The following is a 27,644-nucleotide window of genomic DNA, read 5'->3' on the forward strand; positions in this document are numbered from 1 at the left end:
CTGTATGTATGTAGAGATCGAATTGTCAATAAAAAAAGAACATGGCCTCTTTGTGATCATAAAAAAAAAAAAAAGAAGAAGAAGAAAATCCTATGGTTTATAACATAGATGGACCTGGAAGACACTATGCTAAGTGAAATGTCAGTCACAGAAGACTATCTTTAATATATGATTTCTGTTCTATGAGGCATATAAAACAGTCCAAAAAATATGGAAGTAGACAATAGTATATAGACAGTAGAATCCTTGTTAAGTTAATAACTTTCTTTTTATTTAAGGTGCTGTATTTTGGGCTGTTATGCCTCAGAGGATTACTTTCTTGAAAAGGAAGGCATTTTTCTCCTTTTGGACTTACTGGCAGTAAGTATGATTGTTCATAATTTTAAACAAATAAATAAATATGTTTTTATTAACTCTTTCCAAAACTAAGCCATGGAACACCATTCTGTAATTAAATGTGCCCCAAATCATGTTTAAATGTTTGTTTTAAACAAAATCTCACTTGGAGATACATAATTTGCATTGGCATAATAAAAGCTCTGAAAATTCCTCCTGTGAAGAAACCTGTTTACTTAGGTCAGCACTCCCAAACATGTAACAACAGATAATTTGTTTTATGGGATTTTTGCCACCCACCTTTAAAGAAATAGTTTATGAAATGCTAAACAATACCAAAACCCATAAGCATAACTTCTAGCTTCTTCTCTTAGTATTAAAAGTTAAGGGCCACATTAAACAAAGGAGTAAAGATCAGCATTTTTTAGAAGATTTTATTTATTTATTTGAGAGAGAGCAAGAGAGTGAGAGAGAGCATGAACAGGGGTGGGAGAGGCAGAGGGAGAGGGGGAGGGAGAAGGAGGATCCCTGCTGAACAAGAAGCACAATGTAGGACTCCATCCCAGGACCCTGGGATCATGACCTAAGCCGAAGGCAGCCACTTAACCCACTGAGCCACCCAGGCGCCCCAAGATGAGCATTTTTAAAGAACTGAATAGTTTGTAGGTAATGTGAAGAATCAAGTGTGTTTAGACCATTTTATAGAATGAGCAGGAATGACTATAGTAAGTTTGCCAGGAAAGACAGTTGCCATCTAACACCAAAGAATGGCAAAGACCCTCAATTATCCTCAAAGTAATTCCCTACTGGCCTCAATTCCAAGTAGGTTCATGTCAAGATGATATGGGAGGAAAAGTATAATTTGGTTTCAATAAAACTTAAAGAGATATTCCCATGTAGAGTTCTACCTATGTCCCTGCCTTGATCACCACCATTCACGATTTTATTAACAGAATAACAAACCATGGGGCACCTGGGTGGCTCAGCTGGTTAAGTATCTGCCTTTGGCTCAGGTCATGATCCCAGAGTCCTGGGATGGAGCCCCACATTGGGCTCCCTGCTCTGTGGGAGACTGCTTCTCCCTCTGCCTGCCACTCCCTCTGCTTGTGCTCTCCTCTTTCTCAAATAAATAAACACAATCTTAAAAAAGAAAAAAACAGAATAACAAACCTACTTGGATTTAGCAAAGGTACTAAAGTTATTTGTGTCCCTTCATCTCTCTGAAAGAAAATTAGTTGGTATTACATATAGGAAAGCAAACTCATTAGATATAAAACATTACAAAAAAATAAATAAAAATAATAATAACCCATTTTAATAAACAGGAGTGAGTCATAACCAGAAGCCCTTGGATTGTTCAGAAAATTGGACATAATACAGAAAGATATATGTGTGGCTTTACTAAATGATCTATAGCTCACCATGTTTCTCTGATGAGAGTACAAGCATGCCCAGAGGTGCTTGGTGATGTGTCAGGGGATTCTCATAGTCACAGAATTAAGCTGGCACATCTTCCTAGAATCTTGTTTTTAGTTGAAGACTAGGAAATGGGGAGTTATATTAAACATGTATATACTAAATAATGAATTCTATGTGAATATTGAAGGTTATATAATAGACTTCAAAGACATTTCTCACTTGTGATCATTCTTCTTCACCACTAGGGTTTCTCTGATGGAAAGGCATGAAGAAGACTGGTAGGAAAAGCCATATAGCGCAGTGGTTATGATCATAGGCTGCAATCAGTCTGACTGAGGCCTCCAATACTTGTTATCTGTGTAACTTGGACAAGTATTTAACATCTCAGTTACATGTTTCTTCATCTATAGAACAGAGATAACAATAGTATCTATCCCATGCTCTGTGGGAGAATTATATGAGTGATTATGTGTGCATGTGCACATATGCACATATAGATATACACACATACACTTACATACAGTATTTGGAATAGTTCCTGACACATATTTTTGCCATGTAAGTGTTTTCTATTTTTAATGAATATAAATATTAGATTGTGCTTAATGTGATTTAAACCAATCAAGTTAATTACAGATTACAAATATTCTTTAATAAAGGTTTTTTTTATCAACTCCAACCCTTGAAATTTGCCTCTTTCTCCGGAAAGTGAAGTATAGGAATAAAGAACCCAATTGAGAGCTCTGTTTAATACAATTTGCTAAAATATTTATTCAGTATGCAATGATAATAATTGCTAATAATGTTAAATATTATTTAGAGCTTTCTATATACCAGGCAGTCTTGTATAATTCATCAACAATAACTCTCTAAAGCAGGTAATAATATCCTTCGTTTTATAATAGAGGAAACTGATAATGTTTGCTTAAATAACAGGTTACATGTTTCCTGTGCTATATTCTATTAACAGTATACTATGAGTTAATCAACAAAAACTCTTTCAGACACAAATTATTACTGTGTGGAGACTATTACTCTGGATGAACTTTTCTATACGTAAATTTTGGTTTGCTGAAAGCTAGTAGCAAAACAAGGGAAATATGCTTGATAATTTTTCTTAAATGCTTACTTTGCAAAATACAAAATTAAATCTCAAAAGGTTTATTTTCATATGTGACTTCCACTTGCAGTTACCATCAGTTATTTTCTTAGTCACAACAAGCTTATAGTTAATATGAGTCTTTACAAACCTTAATAAAGCATGTAAATTGGAAGGATCCTATAATTAGAGTGAACAATGTCTCGTACTGTTTACCTTGCTCCACTTAAAATGAACATGTTCACTTACTTTTACAATATCTCTTTTTCTCAACCTAACCAAATCAATTGCTTTTTTGGTCATGACATATATTTATGACTACATCAGAATAATATTGAATCTTTTTATTCTTTCTAATTCTTAAACATGTTTTCAATAGGAGATTGTCCAGTCATACTTAAGTAGAGTGTGAATTTTTTAAGGCCATAATTTAGAAGAATGTTACTGGTTAATACAAGTGTTTCTTGGGGTTTCTTTATTTTGAAGGTTATAATTCTTAAAATTTATTACATCTCTTTTCCTTTTCCGTTTCCTTGCAAAAGTTGAACCAAAAAAAATTCTGTAATCTAATACTTGGAATAATGGTTGAATTTTGTGATAATCCCAAAACTACGGCTCATGTCAATGCTTGGCGAGGGAAGAAGGACCAGACAGCTGCTAGTCTTTTAATTAAATTATGGAGAAAGGAAGAAAAAGAACTGGGAGTAAAACGTGATAAACATGGGATGATCATTGGTAAGTGTATTTATAACTGTCAGTAGTAGCAATTAAATGCATATTTTAATTGAGATATAATTGACATATAACTTGCACTAGTTTTAGGTGTACAACATAATGATTTGATATATGTACATATTACAAAGTGATTACCATAATAAATTTAGTTAACATCCATTGCTACACATAGTTACAATTTCTTTGTTGTGATCTAACTTTTAAAATCTACTTTCTTAGCAACTTTCAAATATACAATAAAGTATTTGTTAACTGTAGTCACCACCCTGTTCATTACATCCTAGGACTTAATTCATTGTTTACCCATATTTTTAAAAAGAGATCTTTAAAAATTTTTAGGGAAGTATGAAGACTTCCACCTCTTTGTTTAAAGTTCTTTTCACAAGAGTTTGTAGAACTTGCTATCAAATTCTGAAAGAATGGAAGAAAACTAAGTAAATTAGTAGCAGGTTCATATTTTTTTTTTAAAGATTTTATTTATTTATTTGACAGACAGAGATCACAAGTAGGCAGAGAAGCAGGCAGATAGAGAGGGGGAAGCAGACTCCCCGCTAAGCAGAGAGCCCGATGCGGGGCTCTATCTCAGGACCCTGGGATCATGACCTGAGCCGAAGGCAGAGGCTTTAACCCACTGAGCCACCCAGGTGCCCCCAGGTTCATATTTTTATAGAATATTTTCAGGAAGTGATATTTGATTTATCATTCAACTCAAAACAAAACAAAACAAAAAAACCCAACATCATGTCCTAAAGAAGTTCCTTTCAGTTACTTGCTTTTACAAATAGATTCAGTAACATTTCCTTTACCAGTTAAATTTGGGATGTAAATGGAGCGCCTGAAAACAATTTTTATAGCATTTTGTACATTTCTGTTGATTCATATTCATGAAGCAAGTTTACTTTTTATATAAAAGAAGAAATTGTTTTCTTTTTTTTTTTTTAAGGTTTTATTTATTTATTTGAGAGAGAGAACAGGGGAGAGAGAGAGAGCACAAGCAGGTGGAGGGGTATAGAGAGAGGGAGAAACAGACTTACTGCTAAGTAGGGAACCCGATGCAGGGCTCAATCCCAGGATCCTGGGATCATGACCTGAGCCAAAGGCAGTTGCTTGACCAACTGAGCCAACCAACCACCCTAGAAGAAATTGTTTTCTAAATAAAAACAAATCAATTGTTCATAAATTTTAATTATCAGCAATCTACAGTGCTAGGGTACATTTTCTAAGCCTCAAGTTTCTTTTCATCTAAACTGTTAATATTTTTAATTTTTAAATGAAAATACTTGCCCTTTAACTTCTGATGATTTCTATTTCAACCAATTTTTATTATTTCTGAGTTTTGATCTGTAACATCATAAAATTATTTTCATATTTATAGCATCATATATAGAACCCAAAAGTGAAGGAGATTACATCTTTGTTAAACTGATATTATTCAATTTCTGGATCTCAAAATTAGAAAAGTTATTTACATAAGAGTTTCACTTTTTAAAAAGTTATTTTGTGAAATTTCCGTATTTTATGTATAATTAAAAGTTTTGCCATAGAGTGAGGAATAACTGACTGGTAATGCTTTCAAAAGAATAACCATATACAGTGCACTATTTTATTCAGTTATAAGATTTTTATATATCTTATGTCTGGACTAAAATTTCAAATTGAGATATTAATTTACTAATGTTTGTATCTGTCCTTTCTGTTTTCATGATATGCATTGATTAGATACAAAGAAACCTCTATTTACCAGTTTCCAAGAAGAGCAAAAAATCATGCCATTGCCTGCAAACTGCCCAACTCTTGCAGTTATGGATGTTGCTGAGAATATCAGAGCAAAAATTTATGCTGTGCTGGGCAAACTGGGTAAGAAGCTACTTGTCAAATTCTCAAGAGCCTCTGTTTTACTCAGTTTGCAAAGTGATTATGCTTTGGAGTCTATTTTCAAATATGATGATCAAAATCCTTTTATACAGATAAGTGCATGTTCCATTCTTACCCAATGCCCAAGGTACACCCTTTATCAATTACACTTGATCTTAGCCAAAAGGCCGAGAAGCGATGACCCTTTATCAATTAAAATCAGAATCTCTGTGGGGCCCAGGCATCAGCATCTTTCAAAGCTCCCCAGGCAGTTCCAGGATTAAAGGTGGTTAGTTTAGATGATTAGGCTTAAACATTTGAATTGTGAAATACCTGAGTTTTTAAAATCCTTGCTGCCTTTTTTTTTCCTTGCTTCCCGTTAAGGAAAAAAGTTGCCAAACACTCTTCAGCAAGCCAGAAGCTCACAGAACTAACTTTTGTAATCAAGATGAAATAAAAATTGTTGGCATTAGTTTCTATAAAATAGATACAAGCCTTTTGGAATCACTTGCTTTGTTACAGTAATTCTTTCTTTATAAACTTTGTTTAGATTTTGAAAATTTACCTGGCCTATCTGCTGAAGATTTTGTCACTCTTTGTATCATACATAGATACCTTGACTTTAAAGTGAGTACCTTCTTAATAATCTTACTAAACTCTAATATAACAAAAAAATCAATTGGGAAATAAAAGATCTATTCATAGTTGTAAGCAATCATCCGTTTACTGTATAGTTTTTATTTCCCATTTTGTATTTGGTACTGTTCAAAAAACCTATAGTTGATTGGTATTTTCCATAGGATATGATTTCATCCAACTATTAGTTTATAAAAGAAGATGGATGTTACTGACAGAGCTATTTAGAAGCTTACTGGAATTTTTAAAATATAATTTCTTCTCTTTAGAGAGCATTAGGAATTATAGTTAAGTGAATTATTGCTTATTAATATAAATTATTAATATTTATTAAATATTATTTTATCTTTAGTTTATATGATGATCAAATATCAGTTAAAGGATATGAGGTTTCTCACCCTGTTGGTTATATTTTTATTGGCAAATAAATACTTTTGTAGTATTTTGAAGCAAAGTCTTTTTAAGTATATTCTCTTCTACTAATATTAGTACTATGTATTTGAATGTTATAAATGAATAAGTCTCTATTTTCAAATGAAAAAAAAGCTCACTTTCATCCCAATCCTGTATATATAAATTTTTCTATAAATATAAGCATACTCAAGCACATTAATTTAAAAACAACCTAGAATATGAGATGGAGCTGTCAGTATGATGAAACCATGGAGTTAAGAGCTTGAGATTCAGTTACTGTCTGAGCTAGAAGGTAAGGGGCAGAGGACAGGGCTCTGGAGCTCCAGTTATCCCCATGTTAATTGCCCTACAAGTTCAGCTTGACCTAGCTTTGGTTTATTTATTTTTTTAAAGCATTGCTATTCTTTTTTTCTTTTTTAAACTCCCATCCAATGTGGGGCTTGAACTCATGACCCCCGGATCAAGAGTCATATGCTGTATGGACTGAGCCAGCCAGGCATCCCTTGACCTAGCTATTAATACAGGGCTTTTGGGAGGAAGACATCAGTAGTTCAAAAGGGTAAGACCACAGCAGCAGTTTCTTGCAGCTGTGAAAACAGTGCGACTATAAAACAGGGCAGTGAAAATGGTAGTGAGTTAGACTTAGGTAGTGGAGCCTCATCCACAAATACCTTATCATTGTAAAACATGATAACTCAACTGTAATTGGTGCCCCAAATAATTGCCAATGCACTTATTCACAAGTAGGAAGATGGGGAAAGGTGGTTCAGTAAGTGTTAACTTTGGAACAACCACCCAAATAAAAGTTTACCCAAAATTACATCATTTATTTGTGGTTAAATTAACTTTTTTTTACCTTAAACTTTGTTATAATAGATTGGAGAAATATGGAATGAAATATGTGAAGAAATAAAATTAGAAAAGTTAAGACCAGTCAATACAGATAAAAAATTTTTGGAAGCTATTACAACAGCATCAGAAAATATTGGAAAGATGGTTGCTTCTCTTCAAAGTGAGATGATTGAAAGCCAAGCACATCAAGATGTGCAAAATGAACAAAAAGTATATACAAAAGTAAGTCACATATACCATTAAGGTAGGAAATAATAATTTCAATAAACTAGTTTACCATCGGATATATTTGTCTTACCTGTGAATGTTTCAGCACATGGAGTTATTTTGTAGTTTTTCTTACACTTATTTTCAGTGTTTTTGTGCAATTTTTAAAGAAACCATGAAATTAACAGCCCTGAGACTCAATTACTATATTCAGTACAGGTTTATGGCATAATGATTTGATTTCTATAGGCTTACATTTTAAAAAGTAAACAGATACCTGGGGTGCCTGGGTGGCTCAGTGGTTAAGCATCTGCCTTTGCCTCAGGTCATGATCCTGGGGTCCTGGGATTGAGCCCCGTGTCAGACTCCCTGTTCAGTGGGGAACCTACTTCTCCCTCTCCCTTCTGCTCCTGTGCTCTCTCTCTCAAATACATAAATAAAATCTTTTAAAAAAGTAAACAGGCACCTGAGACACATTTTTTAAAATGTCAGAGTTCTAAAAATTGTGGTCTAAGTGTATACATTTAGCAAATTCTGACAGTGTATCTCTGTGACTTTATATATAGCCTCCCTGAGAATGTGCCCTCATCCCTCACTCTGTGATCTGTCCTTACTGGTATACCAACCATAGGTATATTGATAAAAGCTTCACCCTCACTTCAGTGCCATGAAACTTACAATGAATATTCTATCTATAGATTCAGAGGTAAGCTGGTCTCTGATTTTAACTAATCAGAAAAAGCCTGCCAGGAAAATATAAGCCATTTACCTAAAGCTTTGTGTTCAGTCAGAAACTGAACACAAAAGTTTTTTGAGCAAATGTGGCTCTAGCTTGTCCCTCAGATACAAAGACAGGGCAGATTCCCCACTTCTGCTTGGTGGACTTTTATGATTACAGTTAAATGTTTAAAACTCTTTAAGGTGATTTCCAGAGTATTTTCGATTGCCTGATCTTGCACATAGCCTACTAAATGTTTTTATCTGCAGCCTAGTAGGAATTCTATCTGTGTTCCATCTGTAAATTCTGCTCCATCTTAAACACCAATTTGCTTGAAAGTTTTATTTAAGAGTTTTTATTGCATAGATGCTGTCATTTAAGTAATTTATTTGCTGTCAAGTGGGATAACCCTATTGGAAGTTGTGCTGAGTTCTGTTGAACAGCAGAATGTCTGCTGTGGTGGATGAGCTATTGTTGATTTGATAGTTATTGCTGATTTGTTATGGCTTTGACCCCACTTATTTTTAAGCAGTTGTTTAATTAAATACTCTTGGGTTCATAATCCATATTTAATAACATGTTATATACTAACCAAGGGCATGTGTTCTCTGATTATATATTTAGTGAATAGCCTGGTGAGAACTACGTAGTCTTTGCAGTTTGTTAGTGGTTACCTCCCTAGACTGTATCACCACAACTGACTCAGCACTCTCACAAAACTGCTTATCTTAAATGACTATAGTCAAAAATTAGTAATTTTACCAATATAACCTTCTGTAAACTATTATCAGTGGCAGCAAGAATCTCTATATTTTCTCCTGTGAATTTGCTGTTGGGTCATTTATATAGCTTGTTCTGGATTATAATCTGTCTTCACAAGTGATAATCACATAAAGCAATCAGGCTTGTTGAGAATGATTATTGTTGTTTTTATGTTTTGTATTTTCATTACAACAGTTTTACATTACATGTCATGGAAGGCAGTTCAAATGTTAACCATATGATGAAGGAAGGATTTTACTCTAATCGTTTAGCTAGTCAGCCCTAAAATTTACATTGCCAAAATCTAGGTCTTCCTTCAAAATAAGGGCCTTAAAAAGCCCTTTGGTGTCGTTTCATAGAAACTAGAACTCTTAATTATCTTTCTCATTTCAGATACAAGCCACACACAAGCAAAGAGAATTGGCTAATAAATCATGGGAAAATTTCTTGGCCAGAACATCAAATGCTAAAACTTTAAAGGTAGGATTCTTAAAATATTGTGATATACACAACAAATAGCCAGTTCTGATAGGCATACTTTTTCAGAAATAAATATTCATTCTTTCACCTTTTTCTGTTGACCTGTCTATAGAATACCAACATTGTTAAATCCTCATATGCTGTAGGATGATAACTATGCATTTTCGTAGTTTCAGAGGATGCCACTTTGAGATTTTTTTGCTCTAGCAGTGGGAAGCAAGGGTGGTGTTCCTGGCTTGCATAAAGGAGATGATCATTAGCCAGGATTAAGCGGGAGAAATATGCTACTACTTTCCACTTTATATCATTGATCATTTCTGTACGAAACGGAGTGAAGAACAGAAAAAACAACTGTCTGTGTTACCCTCTCCCCCAAGGGTATTTCCCCTCCATGACCACCAAAAGAAACATGATATTAACAATTAAATGAGAACTGGGGAAAAGCATCCCTTTGGGAAAAGATGATAAATTGCTTTAGGAATAAGCTAGAAACTAATCTAAAATTTATATAATGTTGATTGTTGACTTAAAATATGTAAGAAGCACCATTTATTTCCAAAACCTCATTGCTTTCCCCACTTCTTCCACTAATACTTTGGATATGTTTTTATGTAATGTTACAATTATTTGGCTAGATATGAAACTGTTGAATGTTAAACTAGCCCATGAAAACAGTGAAACCACATTAAGGTAGCAAAACTAAAGTTAAGAACAAAAGCTCACTCGAGGACTGTGTCTCTCGAGTGTCTTTAGTGTTTCTAAAGTCTTTAGTGTTTCGTGTTTAGTGTTTCTAAAGTCGTTAGTGTTTAGTGTTTAGTGTTTCTCACTAAAAATTCTTCCCAATTCTACTTATGAAATATTCTCACTTTTAAGGAGTAATTAATGAAAATCAGCCATTCCATGCAGATTATTTGTTATCTCAAATTTCACCTGCTCTAGTGCCTCAGATACTGAGTTTGAACAAAAGTGCAACAAATTATCCAATTCATATTACTCTGAAATAGTTAAGTATTCTGAATTAGTATTTATGCAAAATATTTTGAAGACATGTATCACCTTAGGTAAATTTTGGAGTTTATTAAATTATGTGCTAAAATGAGATTTCCAGAAGACCTGCTTTATTCCTTGGTCATATATGACTGATAACTGGAACTCTCAGTAATTTTCTCAGGTGACTGGTGTCTTCTGCAATGCATAGAAGATGCAACTTACTAATAACTATTTTCTTAGCCTAAGTGAGTAAGTACAGGTTCCAGTGCTACTCAGTAAATGGTTCAAGTAGAAATCAGGCACAATTAAATGTACTTCACATACTTCACTGCAAGTATGATAGTTAATGCTTTAGTAGCAATTAATATTACTTTCTTTCTAATTTAAAAATCTTCAGAAAGCAAAAAGACTTCAGGAAAAAGCTATAGAATCTTCTAGATACAGTAAGCCTCCACCAAATGCAATATTTCACAGGACAGATATTAAAGGCCTTAACACAACGGTAAGTTTTTTTGTTGTTTTTGTTCATTTGTTTGTTTTGCTTCATAATTTTTCTTAGTGGTACTGTATTTAGTCTCCATAGAATGTTAGTTGTATGGGGTTTTTTCCTCATATTTTTTTTTTGGTCAAATTTCACACAGTTTGGGCCTATTTATCTCCAAGATAAATTCACTGTTACCCAGTACTGGTTTAGACCCCATCAGCCCTACAGGATTCCCAGGAAACAGCTACAAATTTGTGTCTTTTCTAAAATCAGCTGAAGGATGAATGGGCTTTTCTCTTATTGAAAAATTTTGTAAATGAACTCTTACATATACCTTTTGCTTTGTCAGGTGCCTTCTGGTCGGGTAGTAACAGTGGAAAGCACTCCTGCCCGATTACTGGGAGGACCTCTGGCTGATACAGATATTGCTCTTAAAAAACTGCCTATTCGAGGAGGAGCCCTACAAAAGGTGAAAGCAGTGAAAACTGTGAATGAGTCAAAGAAGAGTGTTCCTACATAAAATGATCTATGGACATTTTGAAATAAAGTTTGCTTATAATTTTTTAGTTGAATATCTTCATAAACATAAAGCAAATATTTTAGTAAAATACTATGAAAAAATAAAAGTTAAGTACATATAATTTATTTGTATTGAAAATATCTACATGTAGCACCAGAAGAGTTGTCATCAATTTCTTTGGAAAGATCACTAATTCTCTTTACTGAAATCATAAAATATACTGTGTCAGTTGAACTCCTTTGGTTGCATGTGAACTACTTCATCTGGTTTAAGCCAATAAAAACTTTTCCAGGCTCTGTAGCTATAAATCTAGGAGTAATTAAGGCTGCAGGCATTGTGGATCTAGGACTGAAACTCTGTGAGTAAGATCTTCTCCTTACCTAGCAGTTCTCCCAAGTCGATACCCAGTAGAGAAGAATACATGCCAGTTTTTCAATAGTCTCTGCATCTGCCTCTGCCTCTTGGGACCCTTGATTGGCCACATGCCCACTCCTGAGCCGTTCACCACGACTTTGGCCAGATCTGAGTACCGCCTACTCCCAGAGCGAGAAGTAGGCCAACCCCAACCAAAATATATGGATGGAGTGGGGAATCAGGATATTTATATATGTATATATAAATACTGGGCAGCAAAAACATTTGCAACAAATTTGTTGGTCAGAGTAAAATAAGTTGGCTCTGTTATAAAAAGTAAATGTGAGTCATGAGCTAAACAACAAAAATTTTAAAAATGTAGATGGTTTTACTCTTTATATAAAAATACACAAAACAAATTCTAATGCTACTTTTCTTCTTTAATGGGGAAGGGAAGGGGAGAGTGAGGAAATGTCTTCCCTCCTTTGGTAGTGAAGGTATTCTGCCAAAAAATAGGAGATAGATGCCTTAATGCTGGATATAGAGCAAAGTGTCCCTGTATGGCATTAAGAGATTTCCATGGCCTGTCTCCATTCCCATGTCAACCCCACCCAGGAAGCCACAAAGTTAACTTCATGTCCAAGACTGAGAGAGACAAGAACCTGTTTTCTTAAATAGGGAAATATACTGGAATTTGAGTCTAGATTCTAGGCCCATAGGCACACTCAGCAGTGTCCTGGTAAATCTGTAACAATCGGCTCTTCAAGGAGAACAGGCCCTCATTTGCAGTGTTTGCCAATTTGGATGGTGTAAATAATAGTCCCACTGTGACCAATTACAAGCTACCAACATGATGCTACTGAATGCAGAGTTGGGGAAATAAGATAATAAGTGGATTATCTCCACTGGGCCCACCTTCTCCTACTTCCTCCTTCATCCCCTTCTTCTTCCCCCAACTCACATTCATCCAGTAATATTCCATTATCTCCATCTGTGAAGTTAGTGGAATCTGCAGTGAAGGGAGAAACTGCCAACTGTTGCTAATGTTCTAATTAGAATGAGTTGACAGTACACCATTAGCCAGCAGCTTCTCATCCTGGCCCAGCTGCCCATTATCTTTGTGGCCCGTAGGAGTTGAAAATGTACATCAGCTTATCAGGGAGCTTTGCCTCTCCTGAATCCTTTTCTCTATTGCCACCACCACCACCAAGATATTAGAAGGCATAAATTGTTCCTCCTCTTCACAGGAAGCCCTAAGCACAAAGATTCCATCAAAGAGTAGTTCTTGGGACAAGAATGGGCATGGATAGGAACATGCAGTGATGAGATGATCGTAGGAAAAGCACCAGATATACCTCAAGTATATCAGATATACTGTGTCTTGTATATCAGATATATATATATATATCAGATATACAAGTGTCCGTGGCTAAGAACACTAATCTCTGGCTCATACCGTAGACTAACAAGCTCCTTTCTCAGATGCTAAACTCCCTAATGACAAGGTAGAAACCACATTTCATTCATCATCGAAACTAACATATCAGTAAATAAATTGTTAAATAAGTATGATGGTGGCCTCAGCTCCTGGCAGCCTTTCCCTTGAGCTCTGCAAGTGGAGCAGTCCTGAGCTCAAAAGGAAGATTCAGCCAGTAAAATGCTATACAGGTGAGGCTAAACACAAACTTATTAAAGTAGTTCAAATGTATTTACTCTGCAACAGTGATAGACTTTCCCTAAAATGATGAGACATAAATACTATTACATTAACCAATACTATTACATAACCAATGTGTAGAAATGGAATTGATATTACTTGGTTGAAGGTAATTTTTGTATGTAGTACAACTTAGTATCTCCAAACTGATTAGGACTGATGACAATCAAAATAATTTATGATAGCTGTGGAACTGCTCCCCCCCCTCCCCCGCTGTGTTGATCTTACCCATCAGGAAGAGAAAAGCTAAAATAGGGCAGGTCGTTATCTAGCAACGATTTAACAGCTGAAGGAATGTGGGTGGATGAAGCATAGTGTTACTTAATTCAGACATTTAACTTTGGTAGATAGATGCACATCAAGTTTGCATATTACAATTCCAGCCACCCTTGCAGTGAGCAAGTGAATCGGTCTGACAATGTCACTAACTGTAATGGGTCTCTGTTCTCCACACATCGGTGCTTCCACACTACTCCTGAGCCTATTTAGCCCACCCAGCCTGACTGAAAGGCAGACAATATATTTCCCTTCCATGAGTCAATTAAGACAAAATTTCAAGATCTCAAACTGAAACTTCTGCTAATAAACTAAATGAAAGGAGAGTTAAAAGAATAAAAATGGACTTTAAAGAATACAGATGAAATGGTTTTGACACACTTCAGTAATGAGATGTTTACCACATGAGGGAGCTCATTCCTTGGTTAAACTGTTAGCCAATTTTTGCTTATATTGGATAAAAACCAGTGAATAAATCATTCATCTCATTCTCAGTCTGTCTTCTGGAACACAAGGTACCTTTCATATCACAGGAAAAAAACTATCATGTTCAGCCTGAGTCTTTTCAGGTCAAATACCCATTTTCTGTAATCATTCTTATTTAATTAATTAATGGGGCGCCTGGGTGGCTCAGTTGGTTAAGCAATTCCCTTCTGCTCAGGTTATGACCTCAGGGTCCTGGGATCCAGCCCCATGTCGGGCTTCTTACTCAGCAGGGGGCCTGCTTCTCCCTCGCCCTTTTCCTGCTACTTTGCCTGCTTGTGCTCTCTCTCTGTCAAATAAATAAATAACATTTAAAACAAACAAACTAAACTAATCATTCCAGACATTGTATCTGGCCATAGCCTCTTGAAGTACCACAATTTGTTAATATTCCTCAATCTGTGACCAGACAAACTGAACAAAGATTTCCAGGTGTCGTAAGACCCATGAAGGATATAACGGAACTAGTCTTCCTCATTTTTACACACACTCTGCCAACACAGCCTGTGCTTATGTTAGTTTAATTAGCATGTACATTTCATAATTGCTTGTATTAGATTTCCAGTCAAGAATGCTTTTTGAGAAAGAAAGAAGCAGTCCCTGACATTCAGGGACTGGCCTGGTACTATCAGGTCAAAATTCTACAGAACACCTACTGCTCAGATCTTGGTTTCTAATAATATTCTCCAATAAAAGAAACCAGGACTCCTTGAAGAAATGGCTGGTTCCAGGGACGGATGGAAATACACAAGGTGTGTCTAGAGCATCCTGTGGAGTTCCCAATGACCAAAGCTGGAACAATTTCAGCAACAAAGTAATGAATTATAACCCAAAGCATAAATAAAAGTCTGTAAGTCTCTAACGATATAAGTAAATAATGACAGAAGAGGATTGAAGGAAACAGAAGATGGGGAGGAAGTGAGGATAGACAAATCTCCAAAGAATTCCAGATAATTTATGTAGATATTCCCTCCTCCAGTAAGTGGGACATAACTGCCCATTCCCTTAAGTGTGGGTTATGCTTAGTGACTTGCTTCCAAAGCATACAGTATAGAAAGAGAAGAGAAAACATTACAGTGGAGAAACCTGGTATATACTACTTAGCCAAGGTTAAACTTTGTACGTGATAACTCATGTTGATGGTGTGTACCCTTGATCTGAAATATTGAAAATAGTACTTTACTTCTGTGGTATTCATGCAAAAAGTCTATAAAGTCAGTCTAACCCTGAGAAATACAATCAGGCAAACCCAGATTGGATATTCTATAACATACCTGACCAGTGATCAAAATTCTCAAGGTCATTGAAAACATCTTAGAGCCTAAGGAGACAAGATAACTCAATATAAGGTGGTGTCCTAGACAAGATCCTGGAACAGAAAAAGGACAACAGGGAAAAACTGGTGAAATCCAAATAAAATATGAAGTTTGGTTAATAATTTATCACTATTAGATTATCAGTTATGGCAAACATACCCCACTAATGTTAGATATTAACAATAGGGAAAAAATAGGCGAGTATACAAGATCTTTCTGCACCATCCTTGGAAATTTAAGCAAACTTAAAACCATTCAAAAATAAAAATTTTATTTAAAGTTTAAAAGTGATCTTTTGACTCATCTAGTCAGATGATTTTTGAATAGGGCAAAAGAGAAATACACACTGTTCCCCACTCAACCACATTTTGACTTCCATTTCTCTCTCTTTTTTGAAGATTTTATTTATTTATTTGACAGAGAGAGAGATCACAAGTAGGCAGAGAGCCAGGCAGAGAGGGTGGGGGAAGCAGGCTCCCTGCTGAGCACGGAGCCCGACGCGGGGCTCAATCCCAGGATCCTGAGTTCATGACCTGAGCCTAAGGCAGAGGCTTAACCCACTGAGCCACCCAGGTGCCCCACCATTTCTCTTTTTAAACTTATATTTTGATATCATAAAACTACTTCTGAAATATTATTTCCTACTGTACCTTTGTCCCACTGCAATGGCAGCTCTGTGAGTCAAGGATTATTTAGCAGTGTACCTCTAAGCTCAATGAGTTTTTGTTGAATGAATGATTGATGAAAAAAATAATTTTTTCTAGATACAAATGACATGACTTGTGCCAAAAATTGCAGGGTGGGGAAGGGATTTTTTTTTAAAGATTTTATTTATTTATTTGACAGGGAGATCATATGTAGGCAAAGAGGCAGGCAGGGAGAGAGAAGAGGAAGCAGACTCTCCGCGGAGCAGAGAGCCTGATGTGGGGCTCGATCCCAGGACCCTGGGATCATGACCCGAGCTGAAGGCAGAGGCTTTAACCCACTGAGCCACTCAGGCGCCCCTGGGGAAGGGATTTTTAACAGAATATGATATCTAAGTACCAGCAAAACAGATTAAGATGAACTGCTCTAAAACCAGAATGCCCATTTTGGCATATGTCCTTATGTTTAATAATCCAATGTAGCCTATATATTTCAACTAGGAAAACTAGAAACCCATTTGTAATTAACCTATTTTGGAAGGCTAACAATTAAGTTTAATTGATTAACACTAAAAAGTTCATCCTTGATGCAGTAGAAATTTTTTATGACAACTATGGTGAGGACATGTGGTTGAACCATTTCTTAGGCTAAAATGATCTGGTTTTGCTTTATGCCATTGAACTTTTGAGCATCGAACATTTGCCCACAGGTAAAAGAGAGAGATTCTCTAGGGAAAATCATAACCCTGTGCCTCCACCTGTAGGAAAGGAATTAGGCAACTTCTTGTGTCTCTTTCTGGTCATTTGAATAAGAGAACATAAGACCAATCCTCCAACCACTTGATTTTATGAACTTAGGGATCTGTCCTTAACTGGCAAGATAAAGTATTTTGAACGTGGAAATTCATTAGACTTACAACCTCATATTATCTGCAACTAGTTACTATATAAAACTTAGTTACATGGGGCGCCTGGGTGGCTCAATGGGTTAAGCCTCCACCTTCAGCTCAGGTCATGATCTCAGGATCCTGGGATTGAGCCCCGCATCAGGCTCCCTGCTCAGCGGGGAGCCTGCTTCCCCCCACCCCACCTCTCCGCCTGCCTCTCTGCCTACTTGTGATCTCTGTCTGTCAAATAAATAAATAAAATCTTAAAAAAACCTGAGTTATATGAAATATTTGTAAAATAATACTAGAAAGCTATATAATTCATTTATTCTTTAATATTGGAGATTCTTTAAAAATGGACACCAAAAAATCAAAATTAAAAAAATACATTGGAGATTCTTAACCTGAGGTCCATGAACCGTTCCCCCAAAATCATCCACAAATGATGGACACTGTGTACATGTAACTTCTACTAAAGTGTCTATCACTTCATCAGAACTTCAAAGTGGTCCATAACTCAACGTCAGCCCCACCTCACCCTTTAAAGTTTAAAGTTTACTCTTGTCAAACCATCAGACAGTTGCACATTTGTTGCGTATTATTTGGGGGGGGGGGCTCTTAAAATTATTTATATGTAATTGAGTTTGGATGTGTAAGCATCAGCTTGTATTGAAGGGAATCTGACATTGCCAGGAACTTGAAAAAACAGTGCTGTATATACCATGGTAGCCATCATGAAAACCTATGATTTTTATTGGTTTTTAGTCCTAGCAAAAGCTGGGCTTCTCCTAAACATGTTGTTTGGTTTTTCTTATCAACAGTGTGAATCTTGCAACTGCTCATGAGTCCTTCTTCACTTTGAGAAGTAGGCAACTCAGACTAATTTACAGCCACCCTTTTATCAAAGGTATAGGCTTTTACAACATGCATTTGAAAGTATTAATCTGGGGACACCTGGGTGGCTCAGTTGGGTAAGCCACTACCTTTGGCTCAGGTCATGATCCCAGGGTCCTGGGATCGAGTCCTACATCAGGCTCCTTGCTCAGCGGGGAGCCTGCTTCTCTCTCTGCCTCTGCCTGCCTCTCTGCCTACTTGTGCGCTTTCTCTCTCTGACAAATAAATAAATAAAATCTTAAAAAAAAAAGGAAAGTATTAATCTAAACTACAACTACATATTATTAGTTTCCTGTCTTCATTTCCCATCATCTCAATTTCCTCATCTACTTCATGTTATCATACTGTTTAGTATATATTTTTAAAGCTTCATATCCTTTTTGGAATAAGATGTGAGATGTAAATAGGAAATATATTTTAAAAAGAAGAAAACTGAGCTAATAACTAAAGATGAAAATTCTATCAGACTGTACTAAAACAAAGTTTCTTATTACCTTCCTGTTTGTTATTCTTTTTTTTAAAAACTGAAGACAATAAAAGTGAGAACATAAAAAATGTTAGTCCTTAATGCATAGAAAAACACTTTAATATATAGGATGGCTTGGTGATAAAATGCACATTTCAGAAGCCACTTGATACACTACATCAAGATTAAATATTACCTTTTAGGACAATACTGGCATTAATTTCGGCACAGTTTTAAAGTCAACATTATGTCAACATTATGTATAAGATATCTTATAAAATTAGTTACAGCATTACTCCATTGACTACTGTATTTAAAAATATATTGCATTTGCATTTTAAGTGTTTTTTTAATGCTTTACAAAGATGCCTTTGTAAAATTATTGACAAATTACTTGAAAAGACAAATGCTAATTCAAAAGCCATAAAGCACTTACACATCAACACAAATACAACTTTCATAAATATTAAAGAATTAGAAATAACAATTTTGATAAATACTGCAGGAAATATTTGACCCCAGAAATACTGACAGATTTAATGTTCAGGTTGATGTCACCGTGCTTGATGTCTTTTCCACATTCTCTTATATGTAAAACTCATGTTTTGTAAAATCCAGTCCTATAATATTAGAGAGGAGAAATTATTAATTGTCACTCTAATGTGACTCTTAAGATGTCTTCCTTTTAAATAATCCTATTGAAAAAAATTTAAAAACCTAATTATATATCCTATGTTTAAAATCTCTTCAATAAATGTAATGGGAATAATTATGGTGTTAAATAGTTTTCTTATGAACTAACTATCCATGGGGAAAATAAGGTAATAATTTTAATGATCTACCAAATGCATTATAGCTCAAGATCATTTAGATCTCTGCATATCAGAGCTCCTGCAGTTTCTAATAATACATAATCAGTAAAAATGAAAATCAAAGTCAATCATGATAGAAAAAATTGGGCAAATTTGTTAGCTTGTTGGCAAATAAGGATTAAATACTTAATTTTTTAAAACACTAAGCCTGTTGTTCTCTTAAATACACATTTAAATTACCTCCTGTTATCTTCTGTGGAAAATTGTACTTGGGAGGCATCACCTGTCTTCTGCCCATTCCATGAGATCGTGAAAGCAAGCAGTCTACATACATGTCCCAGAAATCCTGAGCTATGGTTAAGAAGACATTATAATGTCTAGGCCGTTGGGATTTTTGCAAGAACAACATGAAATTCCAGAAAGCATCCACATTGTGCTGTATCTTGAGTTCCTTGAGATCTATCAATGTCAAAGAGCAAGCATTCCAGCACTGGAAATCAATATCTTTCATGATGCCTGGGCTGATGCTGGCAAGCACCCCCTTTTGAAATTCAAAATCAGCATTCATCAGATTGATCAACATCATGCAGCCCAGTGGTAGGTAGATCCATCTTCTTGTGGCAAAACCCATTGTCTATACAGGGAAAAAAAAGGTAATAAATTTTTTTAAGTTTTTATTTTTTTATTTAAATTCAAGTTAGTTAACAAGGTTGCACCAGTTTCAGGAGCAGAATCCAGTAATTCCTCACCCACATACAGTGCCCAGTGCTCATCCCAACAAGTGCCCTTCTTAATGCCCCTCTCCCATTTAGCCCATCTTCCTATCCACCTCCTCACTAGCAACCCTCAGTTTGTTCTCTGTGTTTTAAGAGTCTCTTATGGTTTGCCTCCTGCTCTGTTTTTATCTTATTTTATTTTTCCTTTCCCTCTCCAATGTTCATCTGTTTGGTTTCTTGGGAAAAAAAAACAACAGCGAAAGTATTTTTAAGTTAAAAAGAAAATTATTTGGACACCGGGTGGCTCAGTCAGTTAAGCATCTGCCTTCAGCTCAGGGCATGATCCCAGGGTCCTGGGACTGAGACTTGCATTGGGCTCCCTGCTCAGTGGGAAGCCTGCTTCTCTCTCTGCCTACCGCTCCCCCTGCTTGTGCACTCTCTCTCTCTCTCTCTCTGACAAATAAACAAAATCTTAAAAAAAAAAAAAAAAAAGAAAATGAAAATGATTCAATTACTTAATGATCTGTTTAAACCTAAAAATTCGTAAATACGATGTGTTTGGTTTTGATGAAGCCAAATTTGCTTACTATGTATTTGTTGGTTTTCTTCTAAGTTGTTGACTCTCAGACCTTCCTTTGAAAAAATACAGTTACGATTTGTTTAACCAACCTTCTGATAAAGTCTTCAGGAGTCACTGAAATCCAAAACATGTTTAGGAAGATGTGATAGATTCATTTCATCACAGACTTTTAGAGCTGAAAAATCTTTAAAAGCATGTGTTCCAAACTTCTCCCTTTACAAATTAGAAAAATACTCCTGATATGGTTCAGCAAGTGCTCAGGTCTCGGGTCTCCCTATCCAAGACTCCTACCACAACACATTCCAACTAAGGGGATTAGAATACAGTCCATTCTATGTGTAGCCACGAGAAAAAGGCATTTACTTATTTTTTTAATTTAGATGTTACCAATCTATTAACCCAAATGGTGTTGGATGCCCAAGCACCAAGTTTCAAAGTAACTGATCCTTCTTACATTTATTCATGGAAAAATATTTGTTATGGACTGATGCCTGGTAGCTCCCTGGCTTCTCTCAGGTTGTTCAGGATCTGTTTGGAGAAAATTAACATATATATCTGAAGGAGCACAAAGACAATAAAGATAATATAAGCTATTATGATATGTGCAGGGCCAGTAACATTCAGCAAAATCTTGGCATTTTCTAATGTTTCTTTGCACAAGTTTCCCTGCCAACTGATCACTCAGTAAACTAGCTACATAAGTGGACATCAAGGACTAAACTGGCCTTGAATTCCCCTACGGCTACTATCCCAGGCTGACATTGGAAATGTCCCTGACACAACCTTGACAGCCAGGGCGGCGGGGGTGGGGGGCTTAGGGGGTTGCAGATCGAGAAGACTCACCACCACCTCCTTACTGATATTCGGCTGTCTGACACCTCCCTTAAAATAAGTTAGGATAAAAGAACAAAAGAAACAAATTTAAACTTAGGTTATTCGGATCGTTTCACACTGTCGGAAACTGTGCAGATCCCCCCAAATGAGCGGAGAGTGCCAATTTATGATACGACTTCTAAAAGAAAACGACTGGGTGGGGCCTGAGGATTTTCTTCTACAAGACTTTCAGGTTACACTCCTGCCTCCGGGTGGGTCATCTGGACTCGGGAGAGGAAACCCGAGCGCGAATGGAGTACCTCTCCTCCGCGCCGAGGCGCGCGTCCAGTGCGGTGTTCCGCGTGGGTCAGCTCCCTCCAGGTCTCCGGCGCCTCCTACCTGGGAGGAACAAGAGGTCACAGCGCGGGCACCAGACGACTCCCAGACCTCCCGGTTCCCACCCCCTGCCCAGCCGCACCCACCCCCGGAGGCAGGCGAAAGGCGGGAAGCCGCGCTCGGCGCGGTCCACCGCGAACGCCTTGAGCGCCTCGAGCTCGCCCTGCTGAAGTGTGTCGGTCCCACCGCCCTCGGAGGCTGGGAGGCTCTGGCTCGCCGAAGGCGGCGCTTCGGGCTCTGCTGCGGCCTCGCGGGTGGTGCGGTGGTCAGCCCCGTAGCCCGAACCACGCTCCTTTTCTAGAGAGAGGCGGCAGAGAGTGGGTGGCTACGCTCCCGAGGTCCAGCCCTCTTCTCGCCCACCTTCCCTGACTGGAGACCCACTGGACCCGCCACGCCCTGCACTGGGTCGCTGCTCCTGTCCTACCTTCCTCCGAATTTCTCTAAATTGCCATGGCTCAGGTATTCCTCGCTCTCTGCTTCCTCTTGATTTCTGCCATTCTCTGCGAAAATCCATCACAGCCGTCAGTCTGGTATATACCAAAGAAATCTCCTCCCTCCACCCACCCAACCTTCTACGCTATTCTACTACCTGGAGAAAAACTTTCCTAACGCTATAGTTCCTATTAAAGTGAACCTCCTTGATGGGTTCTAATCTCTAGCTACGTACCATTTAAATTATTAATACTAACACGTACACACTTGCAACGTATCTTCCCTTCTACCTATATAGACACTGTTCAACGCTGAAAAGAGAGTTTTCTTTAACCTTTGATAGAGTGAAGACTCGGCTCAAGTCCCTTAAATATCTCTCTGTATATGGTGCATCAGTCTCAGCCTTGACACATCATTTGGACTATCTTTGTGTTTAAGTCTGTCTCCTATGCCCAAATTCCAATAGCAGTCACAGGAGCTGTATCACAGGAGCTGTATGGGAAATCAACCCAAAGCTAGTTGCCTTATCTCCACTTACCCTTAGGCGGGTCACCTTTTCCTCATCGGTTCTTGAGCTGGGATGGTGAGGCAGTGTGCCAAGCCCAACAGCCCGATTTCCCAGCAGTTGTTCTCCTAAAGTCCACTTCTCCTAAAGTCCTACCCTCCTCCTCCTAACAGTATAGCCATCATTAGTCCTGCCCTGGTAATCCCTTTTCATGTCCCTCCCAAATTTAATAACGGCTCCTCTACAAAACAGAACTGATAAGTGATTCATTAACTGATTAGGTAGAATGCACACAAATCCATCTCACACCAGATTTTCTTCAGCTCTAGGTTTCTGGGCATTTCAGTCCACTGTTAATCATGGACTCCTAAAATTGGCAGAGACATTATAAGTTATCTAATCCAACATCCAACAACCCTCTGAAGCTTGAATCCCTCCCTCTCTCAAAGAATTCCCACCCACCAAAGCTATTGTCCAATTTGATTTGATCTTGGGCATTCCACTCCTATAAAATGAGCAAAGGATGCAAACTAGCAATTCATAGAAGAGTAATAACCAGAATCCAGTATATATGAAAAAAGATGTTCACCCTCAAGTAATAATACATTGTTTTCACTAATTAAATTTTAACAAAAATTAAAGCATGATATTATACATTAGCAAATTTTTGAGAAAATGAACACTTTCATAGGCTTTTGAGAAGAGTGTCAGCTAGTAAGTATAATCACCATGGTAGAAAGCTGGCATAATTTTTAAATCTGAAAATGATCCGGAAGTTCTACTTTTAGTATCTACTGTCAAGACAATGGCAGAAAATATCCACTATGAGATTGATTACTCTGCAGGGTCCACTGATACAATATAAATAGAACCTCTCTAAATGCTGACAAATGTATTTTTTAAATCATTGTTGGGTTATCCAGAAAGTGAAACATCCAAGGAAAGAAGAAGGGAATCAAGGAGAAAGAAGCATCAAACAGTAAGGAAAATGTGAAAGAGGAGAAAAACAGAAGGAAGCTAAAAAAGTGAGATGTGGATAGTAAATTTGGATTTTTTAAAAAAGATTTTATTTATTTATTTGACAGAGAGAGAGAGCAGGAGAGCTCAAGCGGGAGGTAGTGGCAGAGGCAGATGGAGAAGCAGGCTCCCCGCTAAGCAGGGAGCCCAATCTGGGGGCTCGATCCCAGGACCCTGAGATCATGACCTGAGCTGAAGGCTGTTGCTTAACTGAATGAGCCACCCATTTGCCCCTAAATTTGGAATTTGTTAATTGATAAATACATATGGTAAAAGGTAAGATACAGATATTGAATTTATACTTGTAAAGTTGCTAAATAAGTATGGTAAAATTTCTTGGGTAACTTCTAAATGACAGAAATAAAGAACACAACTTTTAAACAGGTAGAAAATAAAACCTGAATTGAAAAACCAGATTGATATGTGAGCAATGTAGGTGGTCTTGCTCTGTACTTCACTGCAGGCTGCATTTTTGTTCTCTTGAGTCATATGGGGTTGACTGACTTTTCTCCTGATTCTAACACAACCCACTATTACGGTGAGCAGAATACTCCAGACCCTTCCTCCTGGAAGATCCAAAGAAATTCCAGAATTTTAAGGCAACTCTACTGTTCTACAAAGGAGTGGGTTTTTTTCAGCTGTGAAGCCTGTTGTTGAACCTCTATCTCTTAGGTGTGGTGCTGACTCTGCTCTCTGTCCTTATTAGACTGATGGAGTCCCTGGGGGGCTTAAGTGGAGAGCCCATTGCCTGGGAGCTCCTGGACCACCAGAGGTCAGTTGGCTAACACAGAGTCCCCAAGCACCTTCCAGACCATCCATCTAGAAGGGTGTGGATAAGAACTCTTTCCACCAGCTATAACCTTGGAACACTGCCTTAAGTGTGTCGAGCCAGGTGTCAAACTCCTGGGCAGGCAAGTTCAGAGCAAAGTGTTATCAGAACTGTTAACAGGCCCTTGAAGGGCTCTCCATCTGGCCCTTCAAGGGCCTGTCCTGGCCCTATCCTCGTCCTGGATAAAGAGCCCGTTTAATATACACGTGTGAGTGGGTTGCCTATAACTGTGGGATGAAGTGATGTCACTCTTCTGCTTGGGTTCTGCTGTATGCTTTGCTGTCCTTGCCAACATGGCTCTGATGTCTTGGCTTTTGGATGAGGGTTTGTGCTTCATGTTTAGTGGCTGGAAGATGGTGTCATTTTCATCCTTGCTTCCACAACATTTGCCAACAGTTCCTTTGGATTTGGGTATCTTATGGTCAGTTTATTTGGTGTTCAGCCACTCTTCATGAAAGCTTGTCTGTGTGTAGATAACAGTTGAAGAAATGTGTAGGCTGGCTGTAGGAAAGGAGATGATGGAGTAGTTAGTATCCAATTCTCATTGTTTCACATGTCAAAGTCCTTTCTTCCACATAGTGTATATGTGCATATATTGGTCTGAAGGGGGCAGTAGAATGGCAAAGCCTGCTTAGGACATGAGATTATGGTCACCATGTGACTTAAATGAATTTTTCTTATGAAGTAAAGTTGAACATATATATTTTTTAAAAGAAATAAAAGGGGATTAACAAATAGGATCTCAATTAAGAAGGCAAGAATAGAGGGGGAGAAAAAGCATAGAGAAAAATGACAAGTAGAAAGCACATTTAAGATGGAAGAACTAAATCAATAATCACAATAAATATATATGGTCTGAACTTGTCAATTAAAAAGGGACAATAAGGTTAGATTGTAAATTCTGCTATATGCTGTTAAGACAAGATACAGAAAAAATAAGGACAGGGAAACTGGAAAAGAACAGAAATAGATATACTATGCAAATGTTAATTTTTTTAACTGATACAGTTTTATTAATACCAAATAAAAGAGAAATGATAAAGGAGAAAGAGGAACACTTATAATGATATAAGATGAAATTCAGGAAGAAGATAAAAATATTCTAAATTTACAAACAGCTCATAACATAACCATAAAATACATAATGTAAAAATTGACAGAAGTAGAGGGAAAACTGGACAAACTCATCATCATAATGAAAGATTCAATGAACTTTAGGTTAAGAAAACAAATAATTACTAAAAGTACAGATGATTTGAATGACACAATTAACAAGTTTATATAGAACCTTGAAACATACAGTTAGAGAACAATTTCCTCTCAACAGAAAATAAAATTAGTCTTATGGACAAAAAGCAAGTCTCAACAGATTTCAAAAACTGTTATCATTCAAATTTTGTTACCTGACCATGATATAGAAAGTTCACAAATAAAGAAAAAACATAAATTTCTTTATGTTTGGAAATTAAGACAACAAATATTTTTATTTATACAATAATTTTATTTAATAATAAATTTTTAAATTAAATTATAGGGGCACCTAGGTGGCTCAGGCAGTTAAGCATCTGACTCTTGATTTCAACTCAGGTCCTGGGATCAAGCTCTGCATAGTGCTCCGTGCTCAGCAGGGAGTCTGCTTAAAGATTCTCTACCTCTTCCTCTATCCCTGCTTTCAGACTCACTTTCTGTCTAAAATAAATTAATTTTGAAAAATAAAAATAAAGATAAATTATAATGACAACTATAATATATTTAGAACTGTATGATAAAAATATAGCATATCAAAACCTGTGAGAAGTTATCATTCAAAGGAAATTAACATCTTTAAATTCTTGTGGTGAAAAGGAAGGCAGACTATGAATTGATGATACAAGGAATCAAATTTAATAGTTCAAAGAGAAATAACAGAATAAAACCCCCCAGAGGATAATATATTTTATAAAAATACACATCAACGAGCTAGGGAAAAAACAGTTGATTCTTCTTAGAAAGAATAATAAGATAGACAACCTCTGTTGAGACTGACCAAGAAAAAAATGAAAAAAATCTCATAATATTATGAGAAAAATGGTATATATCTTATCTATACATATAAAAAGAATTAAAAAGATATGTGACCATGAAGAACATGATATAACATAAATTTGAAAATAAAAATGAAATTAATAAATTCTTAGAAAAGTTTATTTGTAAAATTCATATAGAATTCCAAATATGAATGGTCAATGACATTAAATTAAAGACATTAAATCTTCCCATTGGAAAAAAAAAATCAAGCTCATATGATTTTACAGTCAAAATTAAAAAAAAGATAAAGCTCCTAAACTCATTTTAATATAACAAAGTGAGAATATAGTGTGAACAAGAGTAAAGGCAGAAGCCCATCTCACCAATAAGTATAGATTATCCTATATCCTATAGATAATCCCAGAAGCCCCTCATTGGCTCAGTTGGTGGAACATGGGAATCTAGATATCCCAGGTTACAAGTTCAAGCCCTATGTTGGTTATAGAGATAACTTAAAAAAAATATTAAAAAGAAAAAATCCTAAACAAAATATTAGCAAACCAAATTCAGCAGGATTTATAAAAACATATATCACTACCAAGCTAGGATTATCCTAGGGATGCAAAAGTAGTTCCACATATGAAAATCAATTACTGTATTCACCGTATAAACAAATTAAAGGAAGAAACCACTTGAAAAAATTCAACACATTCAAGATTTAAAAAGAAACAAAATGATGTAACTCTTAGCAAATTAAGAATAAAAGAAATTTCCTTAACCTCATATCCATCAAAACCCTAAAACTAGCATCTTTCTTATGGTAGAACATTAAAAGCATTCTCTTTTAAATTAGGAATTAGGGGAACCTGGGGGCACAGTCACTTAAGGGTCTAGTTTTGGCTAAAATCTAATCTCAGGGTTATAAGATCAAGCCCATGGGGCACCTCGCTTAGTGTAGAGTCTGCTTGGATTTCTCTCTCCCTCTTCTGCCCTC

At 36.6% G+C, this 27,644-nt stretch overlaps 2 protein-coding genes and 1 pseudogene across 4 annotated transcripts in view; 2 read left to right on the top strand and 1 right to left on the bottom strand.

The window, feature by feature from the left end:
* Positions 1 to 11,745, top strand: part of CFAP69 (cilia and flagella associated protein 69) — a gene marked incomplete at its 5' end in the record, with an annotated part of 53,534 nt that extends 41,789 nt beyond the window's left edge. Inside the window, 8 exons of one of the 2 annotated variants that reach the window (XM_080818563.1) lie at positions 279 to 360; positions 3,397 to 3,589; positions 5,309 to 5,446; positions 5,994 to 6,070; positions 7,370 to 7,567; positions 9,426 to 9,512; positions 10,900 to 11,004; positions 11,336 to 11,745. In XM_080818563.1, coding sequence (XP_080674689.1) covers positions 279 to 360; positions 3,397 to 3,589; positions 5,309 to 5,446; positions 5,994 to 6,070; positions 7,370 to 7,567; positions 9,426 to 9,512; positions 10,900 to 11,004; positions 11,336 to 11,506 — 1,051 coding nt within the window. In that variant the 3' untranslated portion in view covers positions 11,507 to 11,745. The remainder of the gene's footprint in view (positions 1 to 278; positions 361 to 3,396; positions 3,590 to 5,308; positions 5,447 to 5,993; positions 6,071 to 7,369; positions 7,568 to 9,425; positions 9,513 to 10,899; positions 11,005 to 11,335) is intronic. The other variant, XM_080818562.1, reaches the window with a different exon arrangement.
* A 7,383-nt stretch (positions 11,746 to 19,128) lies between these two features.
* Positions 19,129 to 19,986, bottom strand: FAM237B (family with sequence similarity 237 member B; the record flags this gene model as incomplete). Its single annotated transcript, XM_080818644.1, has 2 exons — positions 19,129 to 19,163; positions 19,596 to 19,986. The coding sequence occupies 2 exons, from the start codon at positions 19,984 to 19,986 to the stop codon at positions 19,129 to 19,131; spliced, it is 426 nt and encodes a 141-aa protein (XP_080674770.1).
* A 2,324-nt stretch (positions 19,987 to 22,310) lies between these two features.
* Positions 22,311 to 24,692, top strand: LOC308352441 (hypoxia-inducible lipid droplet-associated protein-like; annotated as a pseudogene). Its single transcript has 3 exons — positions 22,311 to 22,319; positions 22,731 to 22,786; positions 24,461 to 24,692. The product of its transcript is annotated as a hypoxia-inducible lipid droplet-associated protein-like (transcript).
* The last annotated feature ends 2,952 nt before the right edge of the window (positions 24,693 to 27,644 follow it).

This window comes from Martes martes, assembly GCF_963455335.1.
Source record: "Martes martes genome assembly, chromosome: 11".
NCBI lineage: Eukaryota > Metazoa > Chordata > Mammalia > Carnivora > Mustelidae > Martes > Martes martes.